This window comes from Canis lupus, chromosome 13 (assembly GCF_003254725.2).
Source record: "Canis lupus dingo isolate Sandy chromosome 13, ASM325472v2, whole genome shotgun sequence".
NCBI lineage: Eukaryota > Metazoa > Chordata > Mammalia > Carnivora > Canidae > Canis > Canis lupus.
Window position 1 is genome coordinate 44,695,854 of NC_064255.1, and position 26,303 is coordinate 44,722,156.

The following is a 26,303-nucleotide window of genomic DNA, read 5'->3' on the forward strand; positions in this document are numbered from 1 at the left end:
CCAGGACCCCGGCGTCACACCCTGAGCCAAAGGCAGACGCTCAACCGCTGAGCCCCCCAGGCGCCCCACATCATCATCATCATCATTATAGTTAACCTTTCAATCTATTTGGAATTATTTTTGGTATATGGTGTGCAACAGGTTCTACATTTATTCTCACCCCCACCCCCACCCCCAGGCGGCTCCCACTGCACACTTTCCGGGTGCTATGTTGCTGTCTCTCCGCCCTATGTCTTCTTTCCCCCTTGGTGGCAACAAGAGTAAAAGGAAGGTAATTGAGGCTAAGTGACCCGTGGCAGTGTCATACTTGGATTATAAGCTCTGTTTTCTGCTCGTGGGTTTTTCTCCTCACTAGTGAAGGAGATGGCAAAGAAGAGGGGAGGCAGGGACACCTGGCTTTCTCCACAGTGACAATAACCACAGCAGCAGGGAGAGACACATCCGCGGGCCCCAAGGAGCCCCCAAACTGCAGGTTTACGGGGAGCCTGCTGATTTGAAAAACAGATCATCCCTTCCTGCTCCTTGCTCTTTGCCCATTGTACACAGCAGCGCCCAAACCCTTCCCCAAACCAAGAGAGGAGCTGGTCGGAGGAGTTGGCCTGCCTCTAATTACCGCTTATTGAATTTGATGGTGGATTTTAATATCATTAACACGAGGAGGGGAAAACAGGGGTGGTGCCTGCAGAGTTCAGCTTTGCCATTAGTGTTCTTGGCTTAGTTCATCTGTGGTTTGACGAATGCACAGGCTCAGCAGGCCCCCCCCCCCTTATCTTGTCTGTTTCTGCCGGTCTCTCCCCCCCCCCCCCATATCCTTATCTAATCACACTGTTCGGGCTGCATGTTTCATTGTGTATCTGAGCATCCTTGCTTTGCTTACACAAATGTAAATGAAAACTTAGATTCTTTTTCATCACCTCCCACTTCCTTCAAGGCTTAATAGATGTCACCGCATAGTTTTTCTCGGCTCGACTGTTTTTGGAACGCACACGAGGGCACATTAATTATCCTAAGTGCGCAGCTCTGCCCCCATGGGATGTATGGTCGAATGGAGAAAAAAAAAAATGATTTGTGCCGGAGAACGCAATACGCTGTGAATGTAATCTTATTTTTCATATCCTCATTTTCACGGGACGTGGGGAAGAGACGAGACAAACGCGGGGGCGGGGGCCGCCACTGGGCAAGGGACCATACACTTTCTCCTCCAGCGTCGGAAGATGGGGGGAAGGAAGGACGAGACCCAGGAGGAGGGATCCACTCCCGGGCCCTGGCCCCACCCACACGGGCCCTGAGCTAAGCCTGCGGCCCAGAAAATCCTCCCGTGGGCTTGGCACGTCCCCAGCTAGGGCTTCGGGACCCACAGACGCCTGCTCGAGCGGCTCCCCGCCCTGGGACGCGGAGCGGTCCCTTTCCCGCGTAGACGCCTGCGGGGGGAGGGGGCGGCCTCCAAGCCCTTGAGCACCCCCCCCCCCCCCCGGGGAGCCCTGCACTTGACCCGTCTGGGGATGAACCTGTCTGAGGCCGGGGATCCCAGGCTGTATTTCTTTTCAGTCCTTTAATCCGAATACCCGGGCTGCGCTCCTAACACTTCACGGGTTTACGGCCGCTGGAACGTCCCGAACGCGTCTCCCCGGAGCCTTGCACGCCGCGCCCACAACTGCGCCGCCGCCGCCCCGCCGCTGGGTCCGCGCGTGGAAGGACCGGGTTCCGCGGCGTGGGGCGCGGCGCCGCGGGGGGATCCACCCGCCGGACGCCCCGGGGCCGCGACTCTCCGAGTCCGCGCACCTCTTACTTGCAAACTCGTGGCTCGTTATTTATTTTACTTAAAAGTAAAAAAAAAAAATCATTAAACAAAATTCTGCTGTCACATTGAAGCCGGGCTAGTGTGTCCGGCGGGCGGGGAGCGCGGGCGGTGGGTGCGCGCCTGGAGGGGCGGCCCCCGCGCCCCCGCGCCCGGGTCCCCGCGTGTCTCCAGGGAAGAGGCAGCCGCGTCGCTCGCCTCCTCGTCCTTTGTCAGGTCTTTGTTCCGCCCGCGGCTACACTCGCGCAGAACCACTTACTGCGGCTGGAAAGGCGGGCCCGGGCGGCGGGGCGGGCGGGGCCTGCGGGGCGCGGGGGGCGCGGCCACGGGGCTCCCGCGGGGGAGGGGGCTGCGCTCCCGGGACCCCCCGCCGCCCAGACGTCAGCGCCGCGCAGCCCGCGCCGGGACGGACGGACGGACGGGCGGGCGGACGGACGCGCGGACCCGCAGAGGCGCCATGGACGGCCCCGCCAACGCCACGCTGCGCCCCGGCGCGCCCACGCCCGCGCCCACCCCGGGGGCGCCCAGCCCCGCGCCCAGCCCCGGCGCGCCGCCCCCCGCGCCCAGCCCCGCGCCCCCGGCCGGCGGCGCGGCCACCCTCGGCCCGGCGCCGTTCCCGCAGCCCTGGGCGCACCCGCAGACCCCGTTCTGGGACACGCCGCTGAGCCACGGGCTGAACGTGTTCGTGGGCGCCGCCCTGTGCATCACCATGCTGGGCCTGGGCTGCACGGTGGACGCGGGCCGCTTCGCCCAGCACGTCCGCCGGCCCGTGGGCGCGCTGCTCGCCGCGCTGTGCCAGTTCGGCCTCCTGCCGCTGCTGGCCTTCCTGCTGGCGCGGGCCTGCGCGCTCGACGAGGTGGCCGCCGTGGCCCTGCTGCTGTGCGGCTGCTGCCCCGGCGGCAGCCTCTCCAACCTCATGTCCCTGCTGGTGGACGGCGACATGAACCTCAGGTACGGCTCCGCGGGCGCGCCGGGCTGGGGCGAAGGCGGGGAGGGGGGCACCCAGCGCCCTGGCGGCCCCCGACCGCCCCCCTGCAGCGCAAAGGCCACCGCGCAGCCCGAGGTCTCGCCGGGGGTGCAAGAGCCGCGGGCCGCGGCGGAGACCGTGACCGCACCCGGGGACGATGCGGTGGAGTTGGGTCCGCGAGCGGTGCGCGGCAGCCTGTCCGGGAGCGTGCCTTGGCGGACTGGAAACGAAATCCAGCTGCTCCTCGCCCTGGGCATCATCCGGGCTGCGGCCAGCTCGGTAGGCTGACACGGGCGGGCCGACAGCCCTCAGATGCCCCCCGCCGCACCCCCGGGGTTCGTGCTCCAGTGGGGCGCACGGGTGCAGCTCTCTGGGCACCCACCTCCCTCGGATGCGCCGGGTCCCCGCACGCTCCAAGCCGCAGGCTTGCCGTCTCTTTCTCTCTCCTCCGCCCGACGTGCGGGAGCCGGCTTAGCCGGCGTGCGGGGAGCCCCTGGGCGCGCGGCCCACTCTGAGTTCTGTGCGTCCCCTTTTCTGCAGCATCATCATGACCATCTCCTCCACGCTTCTGGCCCTAGTCTTGATGCCCCTGTGCCTGTGGGTCTACAGCCGGGCTTGGATTGACACCCCCCTGGTGCAGTTACTCCCGCTCGGGGCCGTGACCCTGACCCTCTGCAGCACTCTCATCCCCATCGGCCTGGGCGTCTTCATTCGGTACCGGTACCACCGGGTGGCGGACTACATCGTGAAGGTGAGCTCACTCTTCCTTCTGTGGACTTTAACCTCTTTAGAGAGCCCTTGGCCTCCGACCCCTTGCTGAAATGCTAAGAAGTGTGGGAAAGGGAGATAAGGAAGGAAACTCGGCCGCCTTTGCGTGGGTAAACTTGGAAAAAAAGTTTGCGCCGCAAGGATGACCTTTATCTCTCGGAATTTCAAAAACTCGTAGCTTTGATTAAGACATGGCTTAATGAAAAATAGCCCAGGAGAACTATTCGTATTCAGGGGAGGAAACCTATCACAGGGGAAAGAGAGGACAGTGCTATTAATCGGTGACGTATTTTCCACCAGCAAATTGTGCATTACTAAAAATCAGAGCATGTGAAAAAAATTATATGAATTGAATTTGTCCTGTGTTTTAGAAATGCATTACTATGGTTTTAAAAAGTGGAACTCCAACTTTGAGAAACTCTGTAGAAGTTTCCTTTAAAATGTTTTATTAACTTTCTAAAAATAAGTGGACACTAATCAGACCAAAAGCAATTGAAAAATCACATTAAGGCAATAGAATACACAAAATATTGGCTTTAAAGCACAAAATAAGATTGGGCCCTGGATAAATAATGCAGAATGTATTACCATTCCTAAATCGGTGTGTTTCTTTTTCCTTCCCCATTGCAGTATTGCATCTGGTTTCTAAAGCTAGTGAAAGGCTGAGAATTCCTATTATTTTGTGCACTATTTCCAGTATTGCTTTATGATTATTTTTTTTATATTGGTGCTTGTTGAGGAGTAGAGAATTTGTAATAGTTGACTGGAGAAAAAAATATTTAAATAATTGTCAACTAAGCTGTCTTTGAAAACTCCAAAACAGTAATAAGAGTAAACCACGAATAGGACTCTTATTTTAGGAAGTTATTCAGACAAAATACGTAAGTAATCACTGCTAATGCACAGGCAAATTCATTTAGATAAGTGAAATGGATTTCTCCAATGTTTCAATTATGTAGATTTAAGAAGACGTAATCTTTTGTGTTTTACTTAGATTAATTAAATAAATTTTACATAAATAATAAATCTAAAATCTGATTATTCAGGGGAGCTAACTTTTATTAATATGAAAAATTAAGAGTTCTTTTATACACATATATCCAATTTTGACTAAAAAACTGTACTCTATAATAAACATGTATTTTGGATGTAATAAATGTATATGTGCATATAAATATACATATATGTATAATATACCTGCCAATCATCTTGAAATGCATTAAGGACTTATTAAGCTTAATCATTAAGCTAATACTATTAAGCTAATACTATAAGACCGTAGGAATTCTAAGAGAAAATCAATCAAATAGCTATTCCCATGCTAAAAACAGATTAAGTATATTTAAGTAATAGATAACTGGTAAGATTGGCTAACTTTGAATTTAAGGTGAATCTAGTCCTACTCCTTAACCAGGACACTCATAAAGTATGCTTTCTGACACATCTGCAAACACTTTAAAATGATTATTCAATGTCGATGTTCACCCCCAAATCACCAAATGATTTAAAATTGTTCAAAAGAAACTTCGGGGCCATTATTTTTACAATAAAGAATCAGATTTCCTGTCAAAGCTTTTGATGTGGACACATATTTTAATATAAGAAAAGCTTCAGGGGGTGGGGGCTGGCTGGCTTAGTCAGTAGAGCATGCAACTCTTGATTTCCGGGTCATGAGTTCAAGCCCTTCGTTGGGTGTAGAGAACCTAAAAAGGGTTTTGATTTATAATGGTTTGTTTGGTTTCTGCCCATTGCACCTTTGTAGCATGAGGACTTTACGTAATAATTTCGGCACCCTCTAGCAGACTTTTTGACCAGCCCAGATAACTTTTAAGTCATTTCTCAAAGAGTATAAAGTATATGCCAATCCCACAGACTCCAAAGGGGTTTCCCCTAGATATCCAGCAAACCAGAAGCAACACTTAAATTGTTCTTCTGGATCTCTGGCTTCCTTCACAGACACCTCCCCACCCACACCCCCACTCCCATTAAAAAAAGATGGGACAAAACAGAAAAAAAACTAACTAACTACTAATCTGAAGGAGAAGTAGGAGAGGAATTTTTAGGTTTCCACATTACCATTTTCAGTTTGTCTTACTTGAATGAGTGAGACGTACCTGTCAGACATCAAGATGATGCAATGTCTTGTTTGAGTCAGTTGTGCTCTATCTAAAATCCATCTATTGAATGTCAGAATTCCTACGCATCATTAGAGATTTTATAAATGGTAGGTTTCTCATGAACAGATGAAAAAGAGGGTGTTCAGAATTGCAAAGAATTCCTCACATCCTCTGATCACACTTTTCACTCACATAATCTCAGAGTTGGTCATTGTTTCAATATTGCTCTTTCTGATACAAAGTATTGTGAAGTCTGAAAATATCACATAGTAAGTTTCATACATTTTTAATAGCTTTTGATCTCACCCATAAAACCAGAACTAATTTCTTATGGAAAACGTGGGGTCCTGTTCAGGGAAGGTAATGTTCATTTGCGCACCTGGGGGTTGGGCCCCATTCTAACTGCTGTTTTTAGGAAGTACATTCATAAATTGAACACATGTTCACAACAGTCAGGACTCCCACCACAGAGATCTGCGAAAGTCTGGAGACCCTCAGCCTGAGGAAGAGTAGCCTTCTCCCCCTGTTGTTTGTTTGTTTAGAGAGAAAGGGGGGCGGGGCAGAGGGAGAGGGAGAAGCCCAAGCAGGTGCCACTGTAGGCCTCAATCCCTGAGATCATGACCTGAGCTGCAATCAAGAGTCAGATGCTCAACGGACTGAGCCACCCAGGTGCCCCTTCCTTTCTTTTTTTTTTTTTTTTAAGATTTTATTTATTCATAGAGACACACACACAGAGAGAGAGAGAGGGGGGGGGGGGACAGGCAGAGGGAGAAACAGGCCCAATGCAGGGAGCTGCCCCTTCCTTTCTGTTTTTTATTTTTATTTTTTTATTTATTTTTTAATTTATTTATGATCATCACAGAGAGAGAGAGAGAGAGAGGCAGAGACACAGGCAGAGGGAGAAGCAGGCTCCATGCACCGGGAGCCCGATGTGGGATTCGATCCTGGGTCTCCAGGATCGCGCCCTGGGCCAAAGGCAGGCGCCAAACCGCTGCGCCACCCAGGGATCCCTCCTTTCTGTTTTTTAAACAGGAGTCTGGCCTGTGCTGCTTCTGGGGGTCTATCCAAGATAATGGCTAGTTGTTAGGGAAGGCAGACTGTCACTAGACGTAAGGACAGGCCTCCAAACAATTAGAACTGTCCAGCCCGGGCCTGGACTCCGGAAGAGGTGACGTACCCATCCCATCCGCAGAAGTTCTCTGTCAAAGACTGCTTATGGCAAGGATCTTCTTCATCGTGTGGGAGGGGAGACCAGATGGGTGTCTTCTTCCGAGAGCCCAGGATTCGCTGGCCTCAATTCCCTTTCAGCTCTCCTACTTCTGACGGTCTGTCCATTTTCTATTACCAGGTTTCCCTGTGGTCTCTGCTAGTGACGCTGGTGGTCCTTTTCATAATGACTGGCACTATGTTAGGACCTGAACTGCTGGCCAGTATTCCCGCAAGTGTTTACGTGATAGCAATTTTTATGCCTTTGGCAGGCTACGCCTCCGGCTATGGCTTGGCTACTCTCTTCCGTCTCCCACCCAACTGCAAGAGGACTGTCTGCCTGGAAACGGGGAGTCAGAATGTGCAGCTCTGCACTGCCATTCTGAAGCTGGCCTTTCCACCGAGACTAATAGGGAGTATGTACATGTTTCCCTTGCTTTATGCCCTCTTCCAGTCTGCAGAAGCAGGGATTTTGGTTTTAATATATAAAGTGTACGGTAGTGAAATATTGCACAAGCGAGATCCTCTAGATGAAGACGAAGATACAGATATTTCTTATAAGAAACTAAAAGAAGAGGAAATGGCAGATACTTCCTACGGCACGGTGAAAGCCGATAATTTCATCATGATGGAAACCACTCAGACTTCCCTCTGAACGCGGAGTTACGGAGGAGCTTCTGTCTTGCTGACATATTGCTACGTATTTATGGTCTGTGGTAGTGAATCTGGTTTACGTAAAGGATGACAAATGGTTCACATTATCCTACGTGTCACAATTGTGATCTTCCCAGTGTAAGGGTGCATTGGTGTATCAACCAAGCGTTTTCACAAATTACAGATCAATCTCATTATATAACTTGCACCTGGGATTGTTCATCGTGGAGCCTGAACATGTTAAATGTGCTCTTTGGTTTTTACCATCACCGATTTCTATGACTGCTTCAGATCTGTGAACTCTTAGAAAACAGGGTCTCGGAAATGTAGAATTTTGGTGCACTAGCTCATACGAGTAAAAACAAGCTTTTTTTTTTTTTTTTTTTTTGTAAAGCAAAATTAAGTTTAATGTAATGGTCGTAAAAAAAGTGCTTGCTCAATTTATGAATACCTGACAGTATTGAATTCTGATCTGTATTCAAAAACTCCCAACACAGTTAACCAATGAAATAACAGTATTTTATTGTCAATCCTGTATCCAATCAGAAAAAACAAAAAAACAAAAAAAACACCAACCTTAATGTATATTTGGTATCTATTAGTAATGGACCGCTAACATTTTTCTGGGAAAGGAGGCATTTTCTTCTCAGCTGGGGGCTGACTTGGTTTCTGGATTTAGGTAGACACACTGCAAATCAATGATCTTTTGGAGGGATAATTTGGTTAGGAAAATTTGTAGTGCTCTCCACCTCCGAGGAGAACAATAGACATCATTAGCTCCTGCTATTCACTGGGGGTGGGAGTGGGGGAAGGGGTGGGGAGGAGGAGCGGGTAAGGGAGAGGGTGGAGGAGGGAATGGAGGAGGGGGAGGAGGAGTGGGTAGGGGAGGAGTGGGGGAGGGGTGGGAGTGGGGAAGGGAGTGGGGTGGAGGAGGGAGTGGGGAGGCGAGGCCGCGCTCCCGGGGAGAAAACCTTTAGCCGAGGGCTGTCCCGGGTTCCGCCGGGCGCCGAGGGTCGCCTTCCGGGGCGGCTCCGGGGTCCGTGAACTAGAGTCCGAGCTCGCGGGCACCAGCCCCGAAGCGGCTCCGGGGGCCCCCGCAGCCCCTCGCTGCCCGCGGCGGGCTTCCCGGCGGCGCCGCCCCCTCCCCCCGCGTGCCCCGCGTCTGCGGAGCACCTGGGGGGCACCTGGGTTGCACCTGGGTTGCACCTGGCGGGCCAATCGCGGAGATTGCCCGGGGCTGGAGGCCCCCGCGGCGGGCGGGCGGGCGAGCGTCCCCGCCAATCGGCTCCCGCCCGGGGCCCTGGGGTATTTGGGGCGGCCTCGGGGGCGGCCTCGGCCGGGGAAGCGTGGCGGATGGCGGGCTGCGGGTACCCGGCGTGCGCCCCCCGCGCGTCCCCGTCCCCGTCGCCGTCCTTCCCCGGCTGCGGGCAGCTCCCGGCCGCCGCGGGCCTCGACGGCTACCAGCGGGCGCAGCTCGTGGCCCTCCTGTCGCAGGTGAGCCCGCGGCCTCGCGGCGCCGGCAGCAGGGACGCGGCCGTGCAGGTGAACCCGCGCCGCGACGCGTCGGTGCAGTGCTCGCTCGGGCGGAGCCGCCTGCCGCGCGGGGCCCGCGACCCCGGTGTCCCGGCCGGGCCCGGCCTGGGGGGCGCGGGGGGCGCCTCGTCGTCCCCGCAGCCGGAGCAGGGCCGCCCCCCGCGCCCCCCGCGGCCCCCGCGCACCGCCGCCGTGTACTCGTCCGTGGCCTCCCGGCCCCTGCCCACCTGCCCGCACCCGCCCGACGGCGCGGAGGACCAGGAGGACGAGGACGAGGAGGAGGAGGAGGGGGACTCGGCGAGGAAGGCGCCCCCGCGGCCCGGAGAGGAGGCCGGGGGAGGCCAGGCGGCCCCGGACGCCGAGGGCCCGAGGTCGTCGCCGCGGAGCCCCGAGCCCGCCACCGAGCGGCCGCGCTTCCAGGTGAGGCCCGGCGGCGCGGGAACCGGCGCGGGGGGCTCTGCTCCTGGGGGACCCCGCCCCTCCCTTCCCCCCTCCCCCCTCCCCCCTCCCCCTCCCCGCCGGCGGCCCTGCTCCGGGGCCCCGCCCTCTCCCCTCCCTCCCCGCGGGGGCTGTGCTCTAGGGGGTCCCCCTCCCCCTCCCCTCTCCGCCTGCTGCCCTACTGGGGGGGAGGCCCCCTCCCCCTCCCCCCTCCCCCCTCCCCGCGGGGGCTGCGCTCCAGGGGTCCCCCTCCCCTCCCCTCCCCTCCCGCTCCCCGACGGCGGCCTTCCTTCCGCAGCCCTGCGCCGCCCGCCTGGGTCCCGGCCCCGCACGCTGCCGGGTGAACGCTGCGGCGGCCACACAGGCGGGGGCGGGGCGGGGGCGGGCGTCCCGCGGCCCCACCTGCGGGGACCCGGTGGCGGGACGGCTCCCGGGGTGCTGACCCTCGCCGGACCCGCGACGCCGCTCCTGGCAGCCCCTGCAGGGCCTCCGCCGGCCCCGCCCCCGGGGAGCCCCGTACGGGGAGGGGGTGGGGGGCGGCTGCGCGCGGCAGGTGCCGAGGCCCGGGTCACGCCGGTCACTTGCTGGCGCCGACGGCCTCCTGCGGGGTCTGCCCTGCGGGGTCTGCCCTGAGGGGGGCCGCGGGGGGGAGGGAACGACGGAGGAGGGGGTCGGGGCCGCCAGAAGCCGGCGTGTCGGTCCGTCTGTCCGCCCGCCCGCCCGCGTGAAACGTGGATTCTGGTTCATGGGCCTCCCGGGCTCCTCGCACTGCTTGGAAACCGACCCAGCGGCGCGAGAAGCGAGCGAATCCGAACCTCCGCGCTTCAGGCTCCTCCTGGCCTCTGCGCTCGCTCGGCTGAGCCACCTGGTCCCCCAGTGACCGGCCCGTAGGGGCGAGCTGGGCCTCGAGCCCGCTTTTCTCCAGGAGCTGGAACGAAGCGGCCAATTGAAGTAGCAGATGGACCCCTCCCAGCCTGTGAGATGAAGGGGACTCAGGGGTCCCAGGAGCTAAACCCTGGTGACTCGTCTGGTTTTGTCCAGTTCTTAGAGCAGAAGTACGGCTATTACCACTGCAAGGACTGCAACATCCGATGGGAAAGTGCCTACGTGTGGTGCGTGCAGGGCACCAACAAGGTAAGAGACCCCGTGGAATTGGCACCTTCCCGACCTAAGTGTCCGGAGGAGTTTTGCTTTACCTTTTCTTTTTCTTTTCTTTTCTTTCTTTTTTTTTTTTTTTTGGCCTTTTAAAGACCTCTGTTTATCCATGAGACCCACACAGAGGGGCCGAGGGAGAAGCAGGCTCCATGCAGGGAGCCCGATGCGGGACTCGATCCCAAGACTGCGGGATCCCATCCTGGCCAAGGCAGCCACCCAGGCGTCCCATGCTCTAACGGTTTCCCTCTCTTCCCACAGGTGTATTTCAAGCAGTTCTGCAGAACTTGCCAGAAGTCTTATAACCCTTACCGGGTGGAGGATATCACCTGCCAAGTAAGTCACATACACTCGTGTTGTGTTTGAAGGGGGGTAGTTGGGAGAGGGTTTGGGTGGCATTTGTTGAATGCATCCTCGGGGAGGTGGGGTTCCCCGTGACACAGCCTTTGCTTTGCTGTGGGGAAGCCGGGCCTTGGGGTCTTGTCTCCTCCTATCCTTGCACATCTTGGTCCTGTTAACCTCCTGAGACCCCGCTGCCTCTCCCTGCGATGTGGAAGGAGTTTGCCTTAGCTGGTCCTCCGTCTAATGGGAGAAAGCAAGTCAAACCCGGGATACTTCTCTCGGGGCATGAGGTTGCCTGTTTGGCCCAAATGCTTAGTATGAGCCCGGGGTGTGACAGTTGGTCTCCCAAGGGTGCTCGCCAAAGGGTGGAAGGTTGGCTTTAAGGTGAATTTAAGCTGGCCGGCTTTACGGGGCTAACGAGCAAAGCCTGCTGGCTAACTACCAACAAAGCCCCGCTAGGTGCTTGAGGGGTTTTGATGACCTAGGGACAGAGGCCACTAGCCTGTGGGCGCACAGCCATGCACCTCCCTCAAGGTGACGCTGGAAGCCTTGCCGCCCAGGGTCAGGGGAGAGGGCCCAAGGAGGGGAAACCGGTGGAGTCCCTTACTGAGGGCAGAGTGGGGTCAGGTTCGAAAGTGGGATGCCTTAACCCTTCTGCTCTTGGCTCAGTGGTTGCTGCTTTGCTTTCTGTGTTTAAGGTCACTTGCAGCAGGTGTGGGGGGCTGGGGGACAAGGTCAGCCACCGAGGCTAGGCTGGATCCGCAGCTCTCTCCTGGTCCCACTCCTCTCCCCTGCTTGTTTCTTCTCCACCCTTCAAGTACAGAAAGCGCTTTCCTTTTAGATCCTTGTGAAGTTTGTTTCACAACACAAGTCTGAATCCCGTGCCACATGGGAGCACGACTGCCTGGCTTTAAGCACCCTCTGTTCCTACCCTATCCTTGCCGGAAGGGGTGCACGTGGAACAGGATTGAGTAGCACAGGGCCTTGCTTAGCATGCATCATTCGGTAAGTATCTGGACTAGAACTTTGAGGACGTCCCCACTGGTTTATGTGCTTCTCACTTTGGTTTTGCAGAGCTGTAAACAGACTAGATGCTCCTGCACAGTAAAACTCCGCCACGTTGACCCCAAAAGGCCCCATCGTCAAGATTTGTGTGGGAGATGCAAAGGCAAACGCCTATCCTGTGACAGCACTTTCAGCTTCAAATATATCATTTAAATGAATGTTTAAAAAAAAAAAAAAAAACCCGAACGTGAGCTAGTAGAGCAGACACGTTAGCTTTCTCCCATGCTCCTCCTTTCTGCCTCTCCCTTCTCAGAATACTTCGTGAAAGGCTGTAGTTTTGACAAAGCCTTCAAATAAAAGTACTGCAAGAACAATGGACAAATTGCATGACCTTTCTTTAGGTTCAGGAGAGCTGCTCTTACACTAACAGCCTGGGTCTGTCACTGAACGGGCCTCCCACGTGTGAGGTTTTCTGCTCACGTGGGGCTGTAGGGCTGAAGCCTACGAGCCAGATAGTGAGTGAATGAGAAGCCACGTGACCATTAAGTAGCAAGCACTCTTGGGGGTGGGTAGTGGAGGCAGAGCCGGCCTTGGTGTGTGAGCAGAGCAGGGTGTGTGAGCTTGGGCTTTGGGGTCCGGTTGCCGCAAGTGGCTGGCACCTGGGGCTGGAGGCTGTGAACCGCACGGCCTGGTTGATCACAATCACAGAGGGTCGAGGTGGGGACTGGCTTAGGGCACCTTCTCTGAGCTGCTAACTGAATCACCTGCCCTTCAGGTGGTACCTCAAATCGGTCTCCTAAACGTAAAGCTCTCAAGTTAGTTAACCTGCTTAGGCTGGGTTTTTGTGCAGTTCTGCAGCTGCGAACTAACCTGGGAATTCTCCTAGCTGTGCCTGCTAGCTTCCTCGACTCTCGAGAGAATCCTAAGGCCCTGCACCCATGAGCCCCCCTGCTTGGGGATGGCATTTTGTCTAGAGCCTCAAGCTTTTAATGATGGTTGAGGGTTATTGGCTTAAAGGTTACAGAAACTAAGTAACAAGCCAGGTGTTCAGTACGGCTCCTTGTCTAATCTGCCCCTTAAGGTTAACCCTTACGACCTTGGAGGGTAGCATACGGAGCTGTCCGGTAACCTCTTGGATGCATGGGTGTAGGAAATGTAAGGGGGCAGCCCCGGTGGCCCAGCGGTTTAGCGCTGCCTTTAGCCAGGGGAGTGATCCTGGGGTCCCGGGATCGAGTCCCATGTCGGGCTCCCTGCACGGAGCCTGCTTCTCCCTCTGCCTGTGTCTCTGCCTCTCTCTGTGTCTCTATGAATAAATAAATAAAATTTTTTTAAAAATGTAAGGAATAAAAAAAAAAATGTAAGGAATAAAACAACCTAAAGTGACTTTGAAGTCTCTAGACCCCTTAGAGCAAGGGGAAATCCTCTCTGCATCCACATGAACCAAGGAAGGTGCTTGTAAAAAGATTCCGGGGCCCCTCGCTCTTCTGAATCACCATCTGGGAGTGAGGCATTTTAACAAGCACCCCGGGGTGCTGCTGATGGAGGTGTGGAAGCTATCACTTGAGTCAGCCTCGTGCTTCGAGGAAAAACACAGTCATGGCCTCTACCCTTATGGAGCTTCCAGTGTAGTGAGTAGATGGCCGGTATTTTCTGCATTTAAAAACTTGGGAGTTTGTCACGTAATATTAATACAGGCTACATATATGTAGGTGCTTGTAATAGGGGATCAAGTCTAAACCTGAGGTCAGGGAAGGCTTGCCTGAAAAATAACACGTGGGCTAACCTGAAGTTTGGGTAAGTTGAATTAGGAGGAGAAGAAACTTTTCAGACCAAGGTAACATGTGCAAAGGCCCAGTGGTAGAGCAAACCGGAAGGAAACTACAGTAGTAGAAAATGCGAGGGACAGGGGTGGGCATGACGGTGAGTGAAACTGGGAGGACTGGTATTTGTCCTCGCAATTCACTGAAAGGTTTTAAAGCTGCAGTGGGATGCCAACAGATTGACCTTTAAGAGGAAATAATCACAGTGGACGCCTGTAAACCAGTACGGAGACTTGCAAAGATCAAATGGTGGTGGGGCCAGAGATGAACGACAACTCGAGGCGTGGGGGAAGGTGATGTTCTAACACCTGTTCCTACTGGTTTGGTTGAGGGTAGGGGCAGGGAAAGGAGACTCGACTCAGGTGGCACGTGAGCCCACGCCCTAAACACTAGTGGAGCGAGTGAGGGAACAAGAGAAACACACCTGTAGGGAGTCCTGAATCTATGAAATTGGGTGTCAGTCATTCTTTATACATGAGAGCTTGTCACTACGACTGCTAAGAGAGTAGCTGAGCGGTTTTACAGCCGAGGAAAGCCAGCATCAAAACAGGTTTTACTTTGTTCATTACACACTAAGTGGCACAAAAACATCTTATGTTAAAAGTTGTGGTAACATCCTAGCAATTAGCACTGTCAAACTACAAAGGAAACTTTATATATATCTCCCATGTATTTTTTTTTTAAAGATTTTATTCATTTATTCATGAGAGACACAGGCAGAGGGAGAAACAGGCTCCATGCAGGGAGCCCAACGTGGGACTCCATCCCGGGTCTCCAGGATCACGCTCCGGGCTGCAGGCGGCGCTAAACCACTGGGCCACCGGGGCTGCCCCATGTATAACATAATATGTATGTTTAGCAAGAGAGACTTTGACTAGAACGAAATCCCCCAGAACACTGTTACCTCTGGGTATCAAGTGATTCTTTTATTTGTTCAGGAGAGACCCACAGAGGCAGGGGACATAGGCAGAGGGAGAAGCAGGCCCCCAGCAGGGGGTGGTGGGGTACTCGATCCAGGGATCAAGACCTGAGCCACCCAGGGGCCCCTCTTGGGTTCTTTATATCCTGCATTTGCTAAGGTGACAGTGGATTACTTGGAAAAAATTTTTTAAATGCCATGAAGTGCAATTATGATTACATTGATTCTAGTATCTTCTTTTCATTTAGATTATGAGGCATGGTGTAGGAGCAGTTCTCCACGACCTAAATGAGGAAAGCTTACTGGCTTTGGTGAGTTTGTTCCAAGAGAGTGTTTATTTCTTAAACTTATGGTAGGTTGTACCACGCCCTCTATATCACTGAAAGGAAATATTTTCTAAATTGTGTAAAAGAAAAAGCCAGGTCTCTTCTCTGGGTGTTATTTTACAAGCTTACTATTTATTTACTTAAGATTTTAATTTACTTACTCTTGAGAGACACAGAGAGGCAGAGACCCAGGCAGAGGGAGAAGCAGGCTCCCTGCGGGGAGCCCAATGCCTGACTAGATCCCCGGACCCCGGGGTCACACCCTGAGCCAACCACTGAGCCACTGGGTGTCTCACAAGCTTACTATTTAAAAAATGATCAACCTCATGGGCAAAAGAAAGAGGCCTATGTGAGCACAAACGGCTCTGTGTGGAACTACGTAGGGTATTTAATAAACTAAGCATTTGATATACTTTGTTAAATGCAAACGTTGGATTCAGAGGAGCGAACTAGTATAGGTTTTAGGAAAACTCAATTGCAAAAGGACAACCCTAATGCCTTTATATTTGCATTTTGCTTTCTGTAGGTGCATTCATCTTGTTAATCAACTTAGCTACATAAACAAGAAAAGGAAATTTCAACTGTTCAAAGGTATGGTTTGGGTAATTAGTCAACCTAATTTGTTCTCAACTTTGTTCTTTTGGGGAGAGTTATGTTTAAGAATGAGGGCAATATTTGAAAAGTCACTACATGATGCACACTATAATCATTCATCCTTAAAATACAACACAAATCAACAGCTACAATGCTTCTTTATTTTAACAAAAAGGATATAAGGAGGGTGAGAAAATAGGGGGATGGTAAGGTAGGATGTAAAGTGTGGGGTGTCTCTGGACACCATCCCGCTCTTCCTGCCCCACACCCAAAAGTTATTAAATAATTTAAAGGACACCATTTACAGTACCAGAACACCATCAAAATAATTGTTTTTTTTTTTTTTTTTATCAGGGTCAAAAAATACAGTGATTATGAATGTGCTGTGACCAGTTATGGAATTTTACAGGTAACATAACTATAGTCAGCAGTCCAACGGCGTGCACAGTGCCTTCAATTAATGCACTTGAGCATAATTACATTTCTGGCAGGGTCCACACCCCCAAGAAAAGGCAAAGCTAAGCATTTCATTTCTACATTCTAAACTCTGGAATCACAGAGCCCAGTTTAAAAGAAAGTCACAGTGGATAAGAGATGCCTATAAAAAATACAAGGTGTTCCTTTCAAATCAGAGGAATTGTGGGACTACATTCATTTCTTTTACAAAATGCTATTTAAAAAAGGACAGAGAATCCAGTTCATTGTTATGCTACAGGCTGAGACAGGAGTGAGTATATTGCGTGTTTTGGTAGTCGGTCTTCAGGCTTCCTTTCATTTTCCCCCATAGCCCCAGGTTCCTTTTGGGTGAAACACGTGAGTCCTGAATGAAACATATAAAAATGTGTTTGCATCTCTCTTCTTGAATTCTGCGGACTTCGGAGCCCGCAAGTCATGTATCCTACCATCAGTGACCACGATCTTTTCTTTAGCTTTGTATACCTATTCTTGTAGAACAGTGCATTGCACGAATGTACAATACTGGTTTTCATCTATACAGTTTCTGTAATAATTATGGAGTAAAATAAGTTAACTTTTCTAATGAGAATAGCTGACGGGCAGCATACATCTTTATTTTACATTTTAAAGTCTCTGCAGGCATCTACTTTGGTTAGTTATCAACAATCGTAACGTAAGCACTGATCAGAGAACTGAGCAGCATTCCAATAACATTAACAGATATATTATTTCTTTTCAAAATACCGGGAAAGCCCAGCTTTAAAATATTATTAAAGTGTTCTAACATTTACACACTATGAAGAGTTAGATCTAATAAAATAAAATTTCTTCAAAAATAATCTTGCAGTGCTCTTTTAGGCATGCTCTGACATGTTATCACCAAACATCCATACCTTGAAAATAGGACTATCACATACTCACACATCCCCGCTCACACACACATAATCCCTTATACAGACTAAAAAACAGAAACACCCACGCCCTTATCCCACGTGTTGGGGAAAAAAAAAATCCAATGTTTTTTTTTTTTTTCTTTTTTGCAAATAAGTCTGTGTATATCTATCCGACTGAAGGTTCTTCATGTAGATGATTAAGCGTCAGCTGTAGAGTATGCTTCTGGCTGCTGGAAATCTAGGCAGCTTGGCAGGTCTTCAGCTAAAATGAACGAGCCTGGATTTTAGCCTCATGTCACCTGCTTTCCAACGTCTCAGTATTAGAGGCCATTATTGCAAACAGTCTTGGAATTCTCTTCTTTCTCCAGAAAGTAATGTATTTGTATGCATCACTTTTAGCCCTTTTCTTTTTCACATGGGTTAAGTAATTAAAAAATTCCTTCTTCATACAGTTAATTGTGGGAGGTATTGGCAGCTGTTAGATTTCTTTTCTTCAGATCTTGGGTTTTGCCGTTCTTTATCTGATAAAAGCTTGGCATTAGTTACACTCTGGTTCTGGATGCTGCCAGGAAAAGTTATCAGTGAACTGCAAGGGTTTATAAAAGGTGCCCATTAATGTTCTTCGTCATCTTCCCTAAATGCCTGAAGTTTCTCAGAATCCAGTGCTCACCAAATTTCCAATTGGTTTGGCCCGTGCTAAAAGCTGGTATGATTGCACTATGCGTAGAGACTCTCTTATTTCTAGATTAAGTTCCATCAGTTTGTAGTTGGCTTCTGACATGTCCAGGTCAGAGCCTATCACTGCAAAGCTTCCCGTCTGGCCCAGTGTCTGATGATGGAAATATATGTGTAACAGCGTCTGCACGGGGTCATCTTCACAACTGCCAAAGATATCATTGGGCCAGAGAGACCTGAAATACACAATATTTTTAAGTCCTGAGACTCAAACAATTATTAAAAGTAAGTACATTTTAAATTAATATCTATAGCAAAATTTCCTTGTGAATCATTGAAGATCTGTTTTGATATTTGAGCAAATGTATTACTCAGATTAACGAAGCCTGACACCTAAAATTGGTGTCATTTCAGTGATAACTGTAGAAAATATCAAAGTCATACTTTCATAAAGACATACTGAAACATTAAAGCCCAAACCCAGTCATTGTAAAATCCCAATCTAGGTTTAGAGATAGGAAATCCCTTCACATTTTACCTGAAAGCTTTTACTTGTGCTACAGCAGATATAAATTCCTTATTTTTCAAGGTTTCAATTAAAGAATGAATGGCAGTTTCTATAGTAGTTTGTGCGGCTTTGGAGATGTCAATTTCTTCATTTTCTGAAGCCGACTCTGCTTCTTTGAGGATATTTTCCAGTTGGGCAAGTTCCTCGGACATGTTGATGACCTAAAACAAATCAGTATACCTTGAAAGGAGGATCTATTTGTATATCGAGTAACAAAAAGGGCATTTAATTGGCAGTAAAGATATATCTGATGATAGGCATCGTTTTTTTTTTTTTAAGATTTTATTATTTATTTATTTATTCATGAGAGACACAGAGAGAGGCAGAGACATAGGCAGGCTTCATGCAGGGAGCCCGACGTGGGACTCGATCCCAGGACTCCAGGATCATGCCCTGAGCTGAAGGCAGGTGTTTAACCGCTAAGCCACCCAGGCATCCCTAGGCATCGTTTCTCTTAAAGATTTGCAAATGTTAAACTTAGTGGTTTAAAGGCAGTTAATATTTCAAGTTCTTGATTAGGTAGGCTACCAAAGAGTAGTCTTCAAATACTCTTGATAAAGTAAAAGGATATAGGAGCGCCTGGCTGGCTCAGTTGGTGGAGCATGTGACTCTCCATCTTGGAGTCGTGAGTTTGAGTCCCATGTTGGGAAATGTTATGATAGATGTAATAAAACTGGTCATAACCAATGTTTATACTGGTTTTAGCGTGATCCAGTTGCACCTTGGATAGTAAAAATCATTTACTGTTATGGGGGGGAGGTTGTGAATTTTTAACATCAAAGGAAAAGTACATTTTAAAAGATTACTTATCCAACGTATTTTATATAAACCAGTATGTATTTTTAAAATTGATTTAACCATTTAACAAAAGTGTAAGCATTTCCCGTTTCAGGACCAGCTCTGACAAGGGGAGGGATAAAAGACTAAAGTCCCTGCCTTTGAACCTATTCATTACATGATTTCCAACATTCAAAGAGTTTTTGACCTGTTGATTCTTATGTACATCAGTAGAACTACAAAAATATATGGACGAGATGTTCGGGGGGAGTTTCATAATTTAACTGTGTCTTTATTCAGCTGATGTGCTTTCCTTGACTTCCGGTTACAGATGGTCTGTTGTTGCTGCTGTGACCTGTAAGGTCTTGAGCCTGTCAAGACCGCTGGCTATGTGCTGTTTTATTTACTGACAGGTCTTGAAATAGCGCAGTGTTTCTAAAAAGACAATCCTGAACAACAAGATTCCCTATTAAGTGACTTTTGACATCAGCTCTCCTACAAGAACACATTTATGATATTTTAGTATTCTAGAATCAGATTCCTATTAGAACCGAGTATTTACCTCTGCTTCATTTTTTATTGTATTTACTTGGCTGATCAGTTTGCAGTAAGCTTGGAAGAGAAGCAGCAACTGAAAATGCAGTTTGTATAACCTTCGGCAGAGCTCCAGTTCCTAGAAGTAAGTAAACACTGCATTACATTCAGGTGCCACTGTCCATGGTGTTTGATTAGACAGTACATTTCCAATACAAATTTATAAGTAATTATGTTAAAATTGTCTTGGCATTTATTTCTCCGCCAGTAAGCAAGTTAATATAGTGTGAAGCTGATGAAAGATGCTTTTGAAGACTGGGATTAAAATACAAATTTAAAGACTGTTGGTTACATAATTCATTTAGTGAGAAGCACATTTTCACATTAGAATTTTTCGGCAGGCAATATATAGAATGCTTTAAAAAGGATTCACTTGAACTCAAAATTCATATGAAAAAAATGTACAAATGCATATACTTTCACCCCATTGAGATGTATATCTCACTGCATTTATCAACAAATGTTTGATAAAGCAGTCAAACTGGATTACCTCTTACAACCTAAAAATGAATTCATTTTTCTAAAAAAAACAAAAACAAAAAAACAAAACCTTGTAATCTCATTGAAATTAACAATGAAATTAACATATGCACTTTGATTTTTAAAATTAAGTTTAAAAGAGGTTAGTTTATAGATGTATAAAAAAGGTGACTGCTAGTCGTACATATCATAAAATCTCCTCTTTAGAGGACCAACATTTCACGGATTAGGGCTTATGCAAAACTGAAGCACACTTTTACAATAGTCCATGACAAAACACTGCTAGCTCACAAATGGCAAATGAAAATCAGTTTGTCTGACATGGATAAGTCTATAAATTAAGACAGGTCACTTACTGCTAGAATTTCCATTTGCTAAGCAAGAAGGTGATCGGGTCACAAAAAAATACAAAGGAAGAAAAAGACCAAGAATTAGTGTAAGAAATCATTTTAACTAGGGTCACAGATGTCCCAGGCAAACTGAAGAACACTTAATTGCATCTAAAAAATCTAATATTTCTAGAATAAAACTTTTTATACATTGAGAGTAACACTCCGGGGTGTTTTTAACTCTTTGCCAAATAACTAAATTACATTTAGGCTGTAATTTATTTTTTGTGCGAAAGCTACACAGGACAAAACTAAAGCAAATGTCATAAAATTTCCACAAGTGGAAAATTTCTGATTAGAAATAAAAAATAAATTACTGTTTTTAGAAAAGAATTGGCTTATAAGCTTATACTTAACAGAGGATTATATTTGGTGTGGTCTAGGCTTCCCACCCTTACTAATTAGGTCCTATGTTGCCATAATTGGTGCAGTGTCAGAACATAAGCTATCAAAAGCAGATGTGGGTTTTAAAATGCATTCCAAAATGCAACTAGTGAACTTCAGAAGTTACCCAGCTAGGTTTGAGTCAAATGAGATGATGTGTGTATGTAAAATACATAGTCCATAAACTAAATGTTTTGCTATTTAAAAATTGTTACATTAAAATATTTATAGCAACTTGGCCCTAGTCTCTAGTCCATTCTAGAGAAAGAATAATTTCTAATTAGAATAGCAATCGCTGTAATGTAAATATTGCTTCTAAAAGTCCCTCTGAAGTCTGCTTCTCTAAATAGTGTCCTCTGAAGGACTGTTTATATAACATTTATTCCTATCAATTTAGAAGGGATTTGCTAAGCAAAGGTGAACTTTAGCTCCATACCGCTTCCCATAAATTACATGGATAGTCATTCAGTGAATATCAGTTGAGCATAATCCAATGTTAAACATATTAGCATATCTACATTTGAGGTTCTACTTCAGTTTTATATGGAAATGAACAACCATTTGAGTTTCAAATACATTTTCTTACTTCTATTAGCATGAATAATGGAACTGGCTCTATATGCATACACTTACAGCTTCTACTTTGGGATGTAATGGAAAAGAAATCATGATAGGGGCATCTGGGTGGCTTAGGCGGGTGACTGACTCCTGATTTTGGCTCAGGTCATAATCTCAGGGTTGTGAGATCAAGCCTGGCGTTAGGCTCCAAGCTCTGTGGGGACTCTGCTTAAGAGTCTCCTCCTCCCTCTGCCCCTCCCTTGCTCTCTCGCTCTCTCCCTCAAATAAATAAATCTTTATCATACTATTTTTTAAGGTTTATTTATTTATTTATTATTTATTTATTTATTTATTTATTTATTTATGATAGTCACAGAGAGAGAGAGAGAGAGAGGCGGAGACATAGGCAGAGGGAGAAGCAGGCTCCATGCACTGGGATTCGATCCTGGGTCTCCAGGATCGCGCCCTGGGCCAAAGGCAGGCGCCAAACCACTGCGCCACCCAGGGATCCTTTTTTAAAGTTTATGATCACAATTATAGGAGGTAAGTAATTGTGTAGCTCTAAATTACCAGGAATATGTGCCAACTTTGCAGGCTTAAAATTCTTGATTTTTAAGTATATTGAAATTAGCAGGTATATATATTTTTTCACTTATTTAAAAATAATTATGCAAAAGAATTCTGGTACACAGGGACAGAACTAGTAAGGTTGTGTAACCAGTGTCCCCGATCTCAAGGAGCTGAATATAAAAGGAGAGAGAAGATATAAATGAAATTCTTAAATGTACCGTTTTCAGTTTTCACTTAGGAGAAAGCGTTGAGCTGTATTAACTGACCTAGACTCTTGGAGATGGAACTCATCTTCTTCAAGGCAGAGGGCTATAAGAAATCACTTAGTCTAATCACCTAATTTATGTAAGAAAAAAGGGAGTTTATATTATATACTCAAGCCATGCAGTTAAATGGTGGCAAAGATAAAACCCACAGGCTCCGATTCTTATTCCTTATTTTCCCTTGTTTCTTTCTTTACACAGGTGATTTGACCATTTCCTTGTTACACAGTGGAGGATTTGGAGTCAGCCTGCCTGGTTTGAATCTTAATTCTCTTTTCTTACTGGTTTTAGATACATTGGCTTCTCTGAGCCTCAGCTTCCTCATCTGCAAAATGGGGATACTAAGCATCTATTAGACACAGCTGTAAGGACAGAGATAAGGAATGTGAAATGCATACTATTATTTTCTCAACATTTCGGTTTAAAAAACTTCACATTTTTATTATCATGCTATAACTTTTACAGTGACTAGAAATCCAGAACAGTGCAACCAATGTTGGAAAAGGTTGGAATTCTGATGTCAATGCAGAAGTTAATTGATGACTGCGTCTTCTGCATATGAAGCTGTATTCCTATTAGAATAATTTGTAGGGCTTGATTTACCCTCATATAGTGTCTTATACACATGTACTTTTCCCTAAGAAAACATTGCCCTTATTTTCATTGACTTTTTATACTATAAAAAAGTTAGTTTATCCAATCAGCATTTCGCCTTTAGAAAGGCTACCATGAATGGATATGACATTACTGTGAAGTTTGCTTTCCCGACCAGTCTAATTTTTTGAAGAGGCAGATGCAAGTAAAGTCTAACTTGGCCTGTCCAGATAGCCATCAAGCTTATCTCCTGAATGTTATTAAGCTTCAGTCACAAGCTGGTCGTTCATTTTTATTAAAGTGAATTTTTCATTACTAAGCCAATATTTCACTGAACCTTTGACGAAGATTGTTCTGATAACAAAAATGAAAAGTGTTATAAATTTCATTCCTAGGATTATCAAATAGGGGCACTGGAACACATGCATGGTTTTACCTGTCACAGAAACAGAGCAGAACTAAGAAGAGGAGACTTACCTGTGCATCCGTGTTTATCCTATACAGGTCTCCTTTGGCACCAAATGTCCTCTTACAGTTGTCTAACCACTAAGGAAAGAAGTAACCATAAATTTTAACATAACATTTATATAACGCACAGTGAAATTGGTAACGTAACGGCCTGTGTGTATAAGGTCACTTTAAAAGTTAACTTGAAGTTCTGGGATTGGTTCTAGGCAGAGCCTTCAATCTCCACTCGAGCCTAATTATTTGTAGGCAACAAACCAGAGCAGGATGACATGTGCACAGTGTGGTGGTGTGCTCACAAAAACACAATAGTCTGCTCTTCTAGGGACTTGTGCTCCATTTCAGTAAGGAGAACTCTTCATTCTGCAGGTTTTATTGGAAATCTTCACAGCGTATACCTGACCTTTGTCTAATGTAAGATGGGGAAATGAAAGATGTGCTTTCCCTCTGGAAGTGCAATTTAATAAAGGCAACTTAAAATTAACCAGGTCTGTTTGCTTATCAGAAGTGTAATTCTCAGGAGACTGGTGTCAATTTTAATTAGTGAAACAGAAACCAAAATCCATTTTAAATCTTGTTTTTACTTCTTTTCTTTTTGGAAAGTAATGAATGACAAACATGTTATCTCCAAAGAATATTGGATATAGATGCCATGCGTGTTTTTTTCCCTTATCCAGGGGCTATTCCTAATATTGGGTATTTACTTAAGGTATTTTTTTCTTTAGTCAAATAAGAAATGAGAGCATTGTAGTTTAGTTGGGGAAAAAAATGTTGGAGTCATGGAATGTCCTAGCAGAACGAAGAAAAGTTAAGGGTCTCCAGGTGAAGGAATTAGGTTTTGACAGTTTGATATTATGTATTCTTTTTACTTCCTAGTTCTTTATGTGTGTGATAAACATAAAAGATATATATGAAATCATTAAGACTTTAAGAAAAACTACTAGCTCCATTAAGCATATTCACTGAAAATATCTCAGTACAACTAGGCATTTAAAACACTCAACTGTAGCTTAACGTTGTACATGCAAAGAATGCGAATTAGACGTCTCCGTTATTTCAAAACAACTCTTTGACCTTATGTTGCTTTTATTCCAGTCCCTTAGACTGTACAGGCCCTTAGGCTTTTGCTTGACAGCATCTCTGAAGAAACACGTTAAGCTTTCCCTAGTGAGATGAGCCGCTGGCAGCCACTGTCAAAAGCTATCCAGCGGATTTCTTTATATCAGCAGCATTCGGCTGAAATCTATTGTAGGACGCATGTGTTCGTATTTATTCACACAGAATGTTAAAACGTTTATACACCTAATCCTCCTCACTAATCCAGCCCAATTTGTCCACGTGTACTAATAAATTAGAAGAAAATAATTGAATATCTAAAGGCCTATTGTTACTAAATAAAATTTTTTCTAGTCTATGCCCAGTGATAGAACATTTTGGGAGCCTTATTCAACAAATTGTTTTTTATGTTTTTACTCTGTTAAAAAAAACAAGCCCCAAGCCAATAGTCTCATGGCTGCATACTGGCCTGAACAGCACAGGTCCACACGATTGCAGCCAGTGTGTACAAGACACAGTACTTGGTGTACAGAATGTCCCCCCGTTCACATCCAATTGGTCATCATTGTTTCTTTAGTCAAGGCTCAAGTAAAGGTTAAAAGGGAACTGGAGAGGTTCGGCTTCTGGGCATGAGGGAGCAGCCCATAGAGCGCCAGCCCTCCAAGGACACCCACAGAAGCAGAATGCGGTCCGCCAGCAGACAGGGAGCCCTGCACAGATCCCAGGCTTAGCTCCGGGGCCTTGCTTACTCAAAGCTTTGCTAGCTGCTCAGGCAGGCAGACAGCAGTGGCCTAGGGTGGGCCCCACAGCATCACTGAGCTGGGAAAACAGGGTCACCAAAGGTATGCTGGAGGGAAGGGGACTGTAGAGAAGGGCACCCAATGATCTGTGTGCAGCTTCCCTCGGGACACTGCCACTCTAGCGTTTAACACGTGCAGGAGGAGAGGCTAGACAACCAAGCAGCAGCACCTGGGAGGATAAAAATGTAAACAGATTTCTGGTCTCCTGGTGTTGAACTGTTCATTTCCTGCCAGGATGGCAGGGGTCCTGATGAAGAACCCAGGCTATCACTCGTGACTTTCAAGGCATAATGGAAGAATGTGTTAACTATGATACTATAATGGTAAAAACCATTAGAGGGAAAACCCGAAGAACAAAAAACACTTGGTTGATAGATGAACACAAGAAAGGAGAGTAAGAAAAGTAACAATACGGGACAAGAAAGAGATGACAGCTTAGAAGGAATCCTTTTTCTACCCTATACAAATATTTGATTCAACACAATTTATTGAAAACATTCTTTTCCCACTGCGTTATAATAGCACCTTTGCTATAAACTGTATGATGATCATACATACACGTATGTACCCATGTATATATGGGTCTGTTATCAGATTCTCTATTATATTCCAGTGGTCTGTTTTTCTATTCTTAAGCCATATACTCTTGAATTTTTTAACAAGTCTTACTGGCTGGAAGTCTAACTCTGTTGTTTAGACTTTGTTATTGTTCTTCATGTACAAACTTGGAAGGCTATTTCTGTGAAGGGCAAGGAGTAAAGATTTGCAAACTATTCTCTGTTGCAACCATTTTAACTATGTCGCAGTACAAAAATATGCATAAATATGCATAATATGCATAAACAAATATGATGACTATGTTCCAAAAAAACCCTTTATTGACAAAAACAGGGAGTGGGCCAGATATGACCTATGGGCTATAGTTTGCTGACCTGTGTTCAAGAAGGTTGTTTGTCTTATACTTAGCTCTTTGTACTTCCATATAAACTGTAGAGTTAGCCTATCAATTTCCATCAATAGAGAATCTGAGATTTTGAACCTTCTGATTCATGAACATGGTATACAGTCTTACTGAGATAGCTTTTATTTTTATTTGTTTTAGAAGATTTTATTTTATTCATGAGAGACAGAGAGATAGAGAA

General features: G+C 47.1%; 3 protein-coding genes across 10 annotated transcripts in view; 2 read left to right on the forward strand and 1 right to left on the reverse strand.

Annotated features, from left to right (window-relative positions):
- Nucleotides 1-2,255: 2,255 nt before the first annotated feature.
- On the forward strand, nt 2,256-8,095 carry SLC10A4 (solute carrier family 10 member 4). The gene is made up of 3 exons (XM_035699787.2): nt 2,256-2,749; nt 3,306-3,516; nt 6,999-8,095. The coding sequence occupies exons 1-3, from the start codon at nt 2,256-2,258 to the stop codon at nt 7,509-7,511; spliced, it is 1,218 nt and encodes a 405-aa protein (XP_035555680.2). The 3' UTR covers nt 7,512-8,095.
- Nucleotides 7,605-12,341, forward strand: ZAR1 (zygote arrest 1). The gene is made up of 5 exons (XM_049093075.1): nt 7,605-7,648; nt 8,560-9,463; nt 10,373-10,615; nt 10,895-10,969; nt 12,050-12,341. The coding sequence occupies exons 1-5, from the start codon at nt 7,605-7,607 to the stop codon at nt 12,191-12,193; spliced, it is 1,410 nt and encodes a 469-aa protein (XP_048949032.1). The 3' UTR covers nt 12,194-12,341.
- Nucleotides 12,342-15,778: 3,437 nt separating this feature from the next.
- FRYL (FRY like transcription coactivator) overlaps nt 15,779-26,303 on the reverse strand; it is a 257,372-nt gene continuing 246,847 nt past the window's right edge. For 6 of the 8 annotated variants that reach the window (XM_035704622.2, XM_035704639.2, XM_035704578.2 and 3 more), the window contains 5 exons: nt 23,318-23,386; nt 20,439-20,456; nt 19,571-19,681; nt 18,202-18,392; nt 15,779-17,899 (listed from right to left, as the gene is read on the reverse strand). In XM_035704622.2, coding sequence (XP_035560515.1) covers nt 17,641-17,899; nt 18,202-18,392; nt 19,571-19,681; nt 20,439-20,456; nt 23,318-23,386 — 648 coding nt within the window. In that variant the 3' untranslated portion in view covers nt 15,779-17,640. The remainder of the gene's footprint in view (nt 17,900-18,201; nt 18,393-19,570; nt 19,682-20,438; nt 20,457-23,317; nt 23,387-26,303) is intronic. The other 2 variants (XM_035704611.2, XM_035704567.2) reach the window with 1 other exon arrangement.

Excerpts from the sequence above, each read along its gene's own strand:
- SLC10A4 (XM_035699787.2), top strand. The coding sequence starts at position 2,256 with ATGGACGGCCCCGCCAACGCCACGCTGCGCCCCGGCGCGCCCACGCCC. Across the intron at positions 2,750-3,305 it reads GACGGCGACATGAACCTCAG|CATCATCATGACCATCTCCT; the intron begins GTACGGCTCCGC and ends CCTTTTCTGCAG. Across the intron at positions 3,517-6,998 it reads TGGCGGACTACATCGTGAAG|GTTTCCCTGTGGTCTCTGCT; the intron begins GTGAGCTCACTC and ends TTCTATTACCAG.
- ZAR1 (XM_049093075.1), top strand. The coding sequence starts at position 7,605 with ATGGTTCACATTATCCTACGTGTCACAATTGTGATCTTCCCAGT. Across the intron at positions 9,464-10,372 it reads CCGAGCGGCCGCGCTTCCAG|GGGCGAGCTGGGCCTCGAGC; the intron begins GTGAGGCCCGGC and ends ACCGGCCCGTAG. Across the intron at positions 10,970-12,049 it reads TGGAGGATATCACCTGCCAA|AGCTGTAAACAGACTAGATG; the intron begins GTAAGTCACATA and ends TTGGTTTTGCAG.